The sequence below is a fragment of the Cupressus sempervirens genome, chromosome 10 (genome assembly GCF_028749045.1).
Source record: "Cupressus sempervirens isolate cs-2001-9-10 chromosome 10, ASM2874904v1, whole genome shotgun sequence".
In the NCBI taxonomy this organism is placed as follows: Eukaryota; Viridiplantae; Streptophyta; class Pinopsida; order Cupressales; family Cupressaceae; genus Cupressus; species Cupressus sempervirens.
The window spans coordinates 479,663,454-479,675,095 of record NC_143127.1 but is presented as its reverse complement, the minus strand read 5'-3'; the positions used below and the strand labels follow the sequence as shown (position 1 = coordinate 479,675,095).

Genomic DNA, 11,642 nt, shown 5'->3' with positions numbered 1-11,642 from the left:
GCTTATTCTAACATAGATGAAGGCAGCATTCAGCAATTTTTGCAGCCAAACACCCCATAAGATTTACCCTCTTTAACAAACGCTTTTTCCCAAAATTTGAAAGAATATCCCAAAGTGCAAATTTAATACTCTCCCCCTAACTTCACTTTGTACAAATCAAATATTTTTAAAATATAAAAGATTTGCTTTGGAGAAAACGTGGCGCTAAAAACGAAAAATTATAATTGCTGACATACATTTTTATTTGTTTAGAGGTCCCATTGAGTCAAAACCTGCAGAATTGTCTCCTCAGATAATTTTAAAAATGTATAAAACCTTCAGAATTGTCTCCTCAGATAATTTAAAAATGTACAATGTCCCCATTAAAAGGTTGACACGTTGAGCAAATTCAAGGCCTTCCCTCCCATTCATACACTTCGACACTGTGCATGCCACTTGCCAAACACGACAAAAGCATATTCCACTTTACTGTTGAAGAGGATTATCAGTGCTGTAGAATTTTGGGCTGTTCCATTTACAAAGTACCTTAACTGGATCAATGTAGAAGCACCCACAATAAGCAACTTGTCAATCTCTGGAGGGAGGGAAGAGAGCTCTGTTGTAACGGCAATGGCAGTATTTGTGTATGCATTGCTGTTTGCTATAGTTGTATCGGCAACTTCTACAGGTATGTTGGATTCCCGTCGTTTTACACCATTTCGACTTGTATGAAAAGGGTTTCATTCATGCGGATCTAGGATAACGTGGGAATGATTTGTGGGTTGGTGTGTAGCAGAGGCAGCAGTGTCGCAATGGTGTGTAGCAGACCCTCAGGCACCTGATTATTTCCTGCAAAGTGCATTGGATTGGGTTTGTTCGTCAAGTGGGGCAGATTGCGGTTCCATTCAGCCCAACCAGGCGTGCTACGAGCCGCAGAATCTGGTATCCCATGCCTCCGTTGCATTCAACAGCTACTGGCAGAAGTATAAGAAGCAGGGGGCTTCCTGTTATTTCAACTCCGCGGCATTTGTTACGGAAAACAATCCAAGTCTGTTTTTTAATAAGATTGTAAGATTGTTTGTTTTTAATGCTTGTTTACTCTGGTTATAGAGTTGTGATTAGTCTTTTTAGTTGAGCAAATTCTATGTAAAACCATTGTTTCTTCGAGATCCCGGGATGGGGGAGAGGCCAATTGTAGGGACGGGTTGTAAGGTACATTAATCATCTAAAAGCAGCTGAAATTTTAAAAAGTAAATATAATGTAATACATTTACAGTAAGAATCAATTTGAGTTCTACGTTATCTTTTAGAAGGACTATCTTGAAAAAGTGAGACCCCCCTCCAAATTCACAGTTCCTCAGGTTAAGGACGCTGCTTCCGGTTTGGAAGGCTGGCCGCTGAATAGAACCCATTGTAGGGTCCTCGGTATATTTGCATATGAAATTTGACAATTTTTACTTACCCTGTACTGACATGACCTGCTTCACATGCTCACAAGTCAATTTTACAATTCCTTTTCTAGCTACAATTCTCGTATCTTATCAGAAATAAAATTCTTGGTAATTTTGGAAAACGTTTTTGCGCTCATGATGGTAACGCATTCATCGCTTTCATCACTCCAACCAGTATAACTTCAAATGTATATGACTTAGGTTTTCTATATGAGATGAACTTAACTTCGTAGTATTTATTTCTAGTTACAGATATTCGTAAAGAGTGAAGTAGGTCTTCATCTAGGCTTGCGTTAGAATATAAGATCCCACTCGCAGTATTTGTGTTTCTCAAGTGAGATGAGTTAATTGTAGCTTTTCTTAGAACCTAGCCATTTATCTGGTTTGAAATTTTAACAAATCTTGAGGGCAAACAAGGTTTTACTCAAACTGAGGAAATAGAAAATGGGAGCCAATGCAGCTTTTATTGAATTTGTTCAATATTAGGTTATCTAAGTTCTTGGTGAGCTGGCTCATTTTAAAAGATATTGATGTAAAAATCGCAGGTGTACCTAAGCTCCATTGAAATATTCCAGCCAAATCATTCCCAAAAACAGGAGCTATAAAACTTGATATCTTAGCTTCGTTGTCAGGAATATTGTAAAAAATGGAGCTGAACCTGCAAGTAGAGTATAGATCTAGCAGGAAAAGAGAAGCAAAACTTGCAGAAAAACAGAGCAAAAAAAACAGAGCCGCGAATAAAATGAATTCTATTTCCAAATCTGTATAAAATATAAAGATCAAATAACTTCAGGAGCAGCAATTAAGGAGGAAACAAGGATGATTTCTGAAAAGGTGTAAGAGTTAAACTGATACTCTCCTTCATTAGTTTAGATGCGAACTACCCTGACTAGTTTGAATTACAAGCACACATAAATGGCAGACAGTCATGTCGTAAATAACTGGAACTAACAAGGAGTTGCTCTAACAGCCCCCTTAAGTCTAATTAAGGAAGACAAACCTAATGAAAGGAAAGAGGAAAGAGAGGGGGCGGTGGGATCACAAGCTTCCTCACAATTTACTCTAACTGTGCATTGCAGCTACTATGCTGCAGTGCACTTGACCCCAGGAAGGTCTTGCAGAAAGTGAGAAGGAAGAGACAATATGTCTCTCCACAATGTGTAATCAATGGTCGATGCTTGGAATTGGATGTAGAAGATGGTCCATGATTGTTGAACAACATGCTTCCCCATAGAAAGAAACAAATCCAAAGATGTATGCAAGATATCATCCCATTTTGGAATATGCAGGAAGAAAACTCAAAATAAATGATATGTCTGAACTATGCTTAGTGGTGTCCATGTCAATGTTGAAATTTGTCATAACTAAATCAAGTACTGCTGAATATGACAATCTAGAATATCCTAGAAACTGATGTAGAACACAATTGAAAGACTCAAGTATCTCCTTTGAAGGCAAAGGGATCTCCCCAAAATGTTGTGTCAAAGTATCTACACTCATATCAAACTTTGAGGAATGATAATGTAGAGAATGAAGAAAAGGATTAAAATGCTTGCTAACAACAGCTAAAGAAGAATCACCCTCATCAAAGAGAAGATGTATGCAATCAATAGTATCATCTAGATTTGAAATGAGGGACTCCCAAGACAGACAAGAGATGTCTAGAAGAAATTGATCCCAATGAATCGAATCTAGAAGATATACTTGATTTTTTGCAAAGAATCATTGGAAGCCTTCAATGAAGCAGCTTTGAACTTTTAAGAAGCAATATGTGTAAATGGATTATCAATTAATTGATCGTCCCAAAAAGATGTGTCCATAAAAGATGGGGCAATAAAACTCTCATTATTATCCACATGAGCTTGGTGTTGGATGATGATCTAATCAATGAATGGACACTGAGTATGCTCTATGTAATGTAAAGTATCTTTACAAATAATAATGCACATTTGTCTATAGACCATGACATTACTATTATGATATTGCTATCAGGATTTAACTATTTAGTTTTTTGAGTCAAACTCATTGACTCATATTTCATGAGTAGTGGTTCACAGAACCCATCTCTCATGAGAAAGAATGGAACAATTAACACTCATTAGATCTAGGTGATGCTCACAGAGGTGAAGCATCGAGACTTCCTGGGAGTCACCCATCCCAGTACTACTCTAGCTTGAGTGCACTTAACTACAGAGTTTCCTCTATGGTTAAACCCACTCTTCTTGCAACAACATTTGCAAAATCCTCACCAAGTGTTGTGTCTTATGAACCATTCACTAGAAAGCCCCTTAAGCTCATCAATTGATAAGTAGGAGATATTTTTCCACAGCTAGTCAAATTATGATATTGCTATCAGGATGTAACTTTGTAGTTTTTTGAGTTAAACTCATTGACTCATATTTAATGAGTAGTGGTTCACAGAACCCATCTCTCATGAGAATGAATGAAACACTTAACACTCATTGGATCTAGGCGAAGCATTAGGACTTCCCGGGAAGTCACCCATCCCAATACTATTCCAGCTTGAGCGCGCTTAGCTACTCAGTTTCCTAGTCATGAGAATGAATGGAACCCTTAACACTCATTGGATCTAGGTGATACTCACAGAGGTGAAGCATCGAGACTTCTTGGGAGGTCACCCATCCCAGTACTACTCCAACTTGAGCGTGCTTAAGTACTGAGTTTCCTACTTATCAATTGATGTGGAAAAATATCTCCTACTTATCAATTGATGAGCTTAAGGGGCTTTCTAATGAATGGTTCATAAGACACAACACTTGGTGAAAGTTTTGCAAATGGGGTTGCAAGCAGAATAGGTTTAACGATGGAGGAAACTCTGTAGTTAAGCGCGCTCAAGTTGGAGTAATACTGGGATGGGTGACCTCCTGGGAAGTCCTGGTGCTTCACCTTTGTGAGCATCATGTAGATCCAATGAGTGTTAAGTGTTCCATTTATTCTCATGAGAGATGGGTTTTGTGAACCACTACTCATGAAATATGAGTCAATGAGTTTGACTCAAGAAACTACATAGTTACTTATCAATTGATGAGCTTAAGGGGCTTTCTGATGAATGGTTCATAAGACACAACAATTGGTGAAGGTTTTGCAAATGGGGTTGCAAGCAGAGTGGGTTTAACCATGGAGGAAACTTTGTAGTTAAGTGCGCTCAAGTTGGAGTAGTACTGGGATGGGTGACCTTCCGGGAAGTCCTGGTGCTTCACCTTTGTGAGCATCACCTAGATCCAATGAGTGTTAAGTGTTCCATTCATTCTCATGAGAGATGGGTTTTGTGAACCATTGCTCATGAAATATGAGTCAACGAGTTTGGCTCAAAAAACTACACATCCTGATAGCAATATCATAATTTGACTTGCTGTGGAAAAATATCTCCGACTTATCAATTGATGAGCTTAAGGGGCTTTCTAATGAATGGTTCATAAGTCACAACACTTGGTGAAGGTTTTGCGCATGGGGTTGCAAGCAGAGTGGGTTTACCATAGAGGAAACTCTATAGTTAAGCGTGCTCAAGCTGGAGTAGTACTGGGATGGGTGACCTCCTGGGAAGTCCCGATGCTTCACCTTTGTGAGCATCACCTAGATCAAATGAGTGTTAAGTTTTTCATTCATTCTCACAAGTGATGGGTTCAGTTTTGTGAACTACTACTCATGAAATATAAGTCAATGTGTTTGACTCAAAAAACTACACAGTTAAATCTTGATAGCAATATCATAATTTGACTTGCTGTGGAAAAATATCTCCTACTTATCATATCATCACTGTTAAACCATGCATTCTTCTGTTCATAGTCACTTGGCTTAGGAACGAGACCAAGGAGATAGAGCAGTTGATCTTCCTCAAGGTAGTCATTCTTTTATCCCTTGTTTCCAGGACAAATAGTTCTCTGAAGTTAGCTTGACAACAAATTGATGAAAATAATTATCAAGAGATATGATAAACACCTTCCTTCCCACCCCCAGTGAGTCGAACTTTATCTCAGTTCTTGAATACACAAAAAAACATTAAGAGAAAGCCAACATGACAATGGAAACTCCGTTCTTTCTAATAACTCCAATCTTGAGTACCTGCAAAATATTGTTTATGCAGCTTGACAAGAAGTTGATGAAAATAATTATCAAGAGATATGATAAACACCTTCCTCCCCATCACCAGTGAGTGGAACTTTATCTCAGTTCTTGAATACACAAAAAACATTAAGAGAAAACCAACATGACAATGGAAATTCTGTTCTTTCTAATAACTCCAATCTTCACTACCTGCAAAAGATTGTTTATGCTTCCCCTTCCTAGCTCTTGTGTGATCTAATACTATTTAAAAATTGCAACTGACCCTGCAAACAAATCATAGATCTAGCTGGAAAAAAGAAGCAAAACTTGCAGAAAAAACAGAGCAAATATAGAGCAACATGAACAGAGCTGTGAATAAAATGATTTCTCTCATTATTCATTTTCCGATCTGTATGAATCACAAAGATTAAATAATTGCAAGAGTAGCAATTAAGGAGGAAACAAGGAATGTCTCTAAAGAAGCTAAACTGAAACTCTCCTTTGTTAGCTTAAATGCAAACTACCTAGGCTGATGTGAATTGCAAACATTCATAAATGATAGACAATCATAATGCAAGTAAAGATAGCTAACAAGTTGGGCTAACAAAAAAGAGCAACAATCTCTCTAGATAAATATAAGATAACATAAATTTATTAATGTCCAACAAGAGACCAACAAGGGCCTAAGGGTTAGGAGAGTATACAACTAGGCAACAGCCAACAACCAACAGCCAACAATGGGAGCACCAAACGGTGTTCACCAAAAGAACTATCAAGAAAGCAAAAGAACAAAACCGAAGTAGACTAAATACTCCTTACAAGTGAGAAGTAGTCCAGCATCGACGGATATGATCCGGGGCGAAGCAGTGCTTGGACCATCGCAATGAACCGCATAAGGGTGGGTGGTGCTACCGAGTGTGCCCTCTGCGATGCCTCATAGTCTTGATGTGATTCGAAGAAGGGTCTTGATGTGATTCGAAGAAGGGTCAAGTGACAACTTCTTCCCTCGGGTAGGGGACCTCGAAGAAAGGAGATGATGAGCTGGTCTAAAGATTGTGTCAACGGAAGCAAAAGCTATAGAGTGTGGTCACAAAGCCGCACAACCTCTTGGAGGTAGAGGGCAAGACACCACTGATTAGTGTATTTGAAGAAACAAGAAAGGGACGTGCATTCCTGGAACAAGTAGTAAAACCTCCCTTTGAACTCATAGTAGATGGGGCAGTGGAACACAAAATAGGTTCCCATCTCCGCCTCACCCAGAGGATAGAGGCGACAAATCCTATCCTCTCTTCAATTTGATGGTTTGTTTGAATACGCAATCAATGGAAAACCCACTCTAAAAGACCCCAAAGAGATGCCAAGGGCATGAGGCCAACGAGTGAGGTACTAAGGGTGCACAATTATCCCATCTTGAATATCCATGTAGTGTTCAACATAGGAAGCCATCCTCGGATGGAGCTCCCTTGGAGGTTGCTCCATGTTGTGATAATATATTGTCTGCAGATTTTGAGTCTGATGTGCTCATTCAACTCTTGCTAAGAAGAAAGGAGGTGAGCGGGGTAATCTAGAGAGAACTGAAAGGGAGGAAGATGGTCCATCGCAATCCTAATCGAACCCAAAAGAGTTGTGGCCTGAGAGAACCAACAACGAGCTCTGCAATCCCGATCAATACCCACCACACTCTTAGAAGAGCAATAGGCCAGGTAGGAATATTTGTGGTGACCCTCAATAGAATCTAGAAAGCTTTGAAGTCGATGAAGAAACCAAACTAGATCGAAGACAGTCCCAAGCCTAAGAGTAGACTGGTGGCATCTGACAATCCATTGCAAAAGGAGAATTTTGACTCTCTCAACAGAAGCCCAATAAGACTCTAGGAGAGAGGTCCCCCACACAATCGAACCATAGAGAACAATCAAATTGACCAAGGAGTCCAAGAGGGACATCTTGGTTGTGGTATCCTAGAAGTGATGTTTGAAGCACTTCCTCTTGAGCACAACTAGAGAACCGAGGCCCTTGTTATCTCGGGCTGCATGTTAGGTTTCATGTTGAGTGAACTTAACCCCCAAGTAAGTATAAGAGGATGTGATCTCTACCTCCTGACCCTGAAAGTAGAAGTGAAGATGGGGTGTCTTCAAGTAGTTAAAGACCATGACCTAGGTCTTGCCCAAGTTCAAAAACACCTATCTCGAGTCATAAAAAAAGGCCAACCCGTCCAAAAGCCGCCGAAGCTTCTTCAAAGATGAGGCTAAGAGGACCACATTGTCGATGTATAGTAAAATAGAGATCAAAACCTGGTGTAAGTAGCAACCATTGCTCGAGAGTGAGAAATCTTGGAGGAAGTCCTCAAGCTCGTCAATGGAGATACAGAAAAGAATAGGAGAGAGAGGGCATCCCTGCTTCTCCCTGATGGTGCGTTGGATAGGAGATGAAGAGCCCCTACAAAGTCCTGAACCTGCCCACAACACTCTCATATAATCTCATGATAGCCATCAACAGGAGCTCGAAAATCCCAATGTCCCTGAGTAAATGAAAGAGATCCGTCTTGGGAACTAGTCAAAGGCTTTGTGAAAGTCTACAAAAGCAAAAGTAGACTTTTGTAGATCAATGTTGAGCCTTTAATGATAGTCTGCATAATCAGAATATGGTCCATGGTCTGGAAGTCTGTACAAAAACTGGCTTGCCCCCTAGCCTTGCAGTCTTATCGATCAAACTCCTTGGATAAGATAGTGTTCAACACGGTGACCAAATGTTTGGCAAATGTATGCCCAACCATGATGGTCCTGTGGTTGTTAGGGTTAGAGACCCACCCTGTCTTGTGGACTAGATAGATAATATGCCGTGACCAGGAGTTAGGAAAGTCAGTGCAAACTGCCTGGTTAAAGAGCACAGTGAGAACAAAACCCAAAACTGAAATACCAAGCTTAAATAGTTTCTCTTGAAACCCTTCTTCATCAGCAGCACTGCTACTACTCATGCATCTAATTGCCACTCTGATGTTGGAGACTGTGAAAAGGTGGCAATGAGGTGGGGAAGTGAGGTGAGGGGGATTGGCTGGGGATCTCATAGATCAAACTACGACCAAGAGTCGGGGAAGCCAGTGTAAACCACCTGTTCAAAGAGCACAGTGAGAACGGAACGCAAAACTGAAATATCAAGCTTGAAGAGTTTCTCTTGAAACCCTTTCTCATTAGCAGTGCTGCTGCTACTCATGCATCCAACTGCCTCTCTGATGTTGGAGACTGTGAAGAGGTAGCAACAAGGCAGGGGAGTGAGGTGGAGGGGGGATTGGCTGCGGATCTCATAGAACAAATTGGGATTTCAGCAGTGTATAATTTTCTAACAATGCATATTTGCTAATCTTACCCCAAGACGTGACATGATCTATGAATGCAATGCCCACCTTATATCTTTGAAGCCTATCCCATGTTTCTAGTGTCCATGGTTTGTTGAATGCTTTACTGTCCATGCTTGCTTTGAATCTCTGTGCGAAATCTGTTTCCCATTTAATCTTAAGATATACAGTCAAAATCGATAGAAATGCAGTTTATCCAAACCTGACAGAATAAATGTAATGCACTAAATGACTGGCGAGTTAAAAGAAATCAAACAGACAAAAGCATCACTTACTGACGATTCTTAAAACACTTGCAGATTGAAATAGTGAGCAAATAAGTCCCATCGCTATTTTCCTAAATGTACCTTAAACATTATACATCTCCAAAGATCTCAAGTGAATTGATGAAAATGTCAAACAGTTAGTTTTCGTTGTTTTCTTTATTAAATTATTTTGAATAGCATATGTCATACTATATAAATTCTGATTACTATCTGGACAAAATTGAGAACTTATTCCACCTACTACATAAATAGCTGAATAAATTACGATGGTAAATGCTGTAACTTATAAAATGCTCTTGCTACTGCTCTGTTTTGACTCAAATTATGATCCATCTCTCTGCTTTTCATTTACTTTTGTAAAACTAAATTGCAAACAAGATTCTGGTGTCAATCCAAGATGACTATGAGCTTTAATCCTCAGCCCAAGCTTTGCATTTAAAGACACCTTTTTTCTGGTTTGAAGCCATTGTCAGACAACACTATAATCAGAAACATGTCACTATTCTTTGCACGTCAGAGCTGGATTAGTGATCTTACCTTTTTTTTTTATTACTTAAGTAATGTATTTACAAGTCCTTGTTTTCGTTTGAAAGGAAAAACATTTGAGGGAGAAACTTAACCTTTTGCAATTGAAGAATATGATATAGGAACAATGCAAAAACAATTATTGTTGAGTAACTTTTGAACTCCATTTGCTTCTAGAAACAATAGAACATGAAATTCAATGTCTATATAAAAGGAGAGAGTGATAGTGATAGCGCAATGAAAGTTTCTATAAACACATCTCATAACATATTACTGCTTCATGTGGACATGTTCCCTGTGTTTCTCTTTTTCCTCATCCCCTATAGGGGATGTTTCAGGGACTCTGGGATGCTTTGGAAACATCCTTCCCCCTCCTCGCCCCCTGCTCTGCCCTGCTCCCCTCCAAACCCCACATAGAGCCACAAAAATGTCTGTCAAAAGGCAGAGGACAGTTAGGGGATGCCCAGGCGTCCCCTAACCGTCCTAGGGACAGCTAACCATCACCTACAGCTCAACAAGAGTCTCCCATTCAAACATATTTACAGGGCATAAGACATGGGAAAAATTGTCCACAAGATAGAAATCCAAAAATGCAATTCATGTGTAGGTTCTAAATTAATTGTAGCATAATATCATCCCAAGTCAACAATAGTGACTCTAATAGTAAATCTATGTGCAGCTATGCAGAAAATGCATTGTACTGCTTTTTTTTATCAAGGTAACACCGGTACTGGGGTACATTGGGATGCGGGGATGAGTTTCCGGGATGGGGGGACAAAGGGCCTCAATTTCGGGATGGTGGGGGGATGGCAGCAGGGCAAGGGCGTGTTGTATCCTATACATGTAGAACTTGAAATGCTAGTTATGAAATGATGTTTCAGTATGACATACCAAATTGAAATACTTGAATATAGCAAAATCGCAATGCTAACCAAAACCATTGAGCATTTAAAATAGTAACATAATATATATACCAATAATAACTTTCAAAAATCAAAATTGTGGTTGCAGAATGGTAGAGGTGGGGATACATGGGTACTCCAAGTACCTAGTGTGGGGACGTCTCAGAGATGGGTACTTCGAGTTTTTGTGAGGGGTGTGAGTCCTTGTGTTTCATTGGTTTTTATTACATTAGGAACAAATATCACTGCCAAGACTGGCTAGAGGAATTTCTCTCCAGTGACTTCATAAATCTTGTTGTCACCTACTTTGATATTTTCTAGTAGACTACTAGCTTACAGTCACCTGAGAAATACCCATCTAAGGAATCTATTTTAATTTCTTTCCCACACATACAGTAAAATAAAATTAAAGTATTTATGACAATTTAAAATGGAAAAGGAAAAAAAACAAACTTTACTAATGTCTGATTTAGATTAGGGACAGCTATATTTTTTCAATGCTTTTGTCATTTTATAGTTGTATGCTTTTGTCATTTGATCATTTTGTCACAATTCATATGTATAATGTATGGACATTGACAATGGAAGCATTTAAATTTTAATATTTATTAATTTTTCCCAATTCTCTTGTGGAATCTCAATTTCAAGTCTAATGTTATAGCATAAACATCTATAATGTCTATGATGATTTATTTGATCAATGTTGTGATGTGAATACTTGAACTTCTCAACATTTTAAAAAATGTCCCAATTTTTTGATAGCCATCCCCCACTGCTCCTTAAAAAGATTGCCCAAAAGTACCTCGTAAGGGAAACACATCCCACCATCCCCTATCATCCTTGTCTTTGAAACTTGGGGGAGAATAACATATTATATACTAATTGTAAATGAGATCACTCAATGTTTGTGTGTATATGTTTTTGAAAAATAGAAAACTTTTTTAGAGTAGAAATAAAAAAAAATCAAAGGAAAAAAAGGAACAAAATTATGCATTTCATTTCATTACAATGAACATTTGTTCTCAAATATGATAGCAAAGTAATGTTTGATCTCCATTAGCTTCTAACCTAGGTAGAACATGGAATCCTAGATCTATATAAA

General features: G+C 38.8%; 1 protein-coding gene across 3 annotated transcripts in view; it reads left to right on the top strand.

Annotated features, from left to right (window-relative positions):
* Positions 1-461: 461 nt before the first annotated feature.
* Positions 462-11,642, top strand: part of LOC149534768 (Carbohydrate-binding X8 domain superfamily protein) — a 25,450-nt gene continuing 14,269 nt past the window's right edge. The window contains exons 1-2 of one of the 3 annotated variants that reach the window (XM_089804006.1): positions 462-667; positions 773-1,027. In XM_089804006.1, coding sequence (XP_089660132.1) covers positions 610-667; positions 773-1,027 — 313 coding nt within the window. In that variant the 5' untranslated portion in view covers positions 462-609. Of the gene's footprint in view, positions 668-772; positions 1,048-11,642 lie in introns of all 3 variants that reach the window. The other 2 variants (XM_089804005.1, XM_089804004.1) reach the window with 2 other exon arrangements.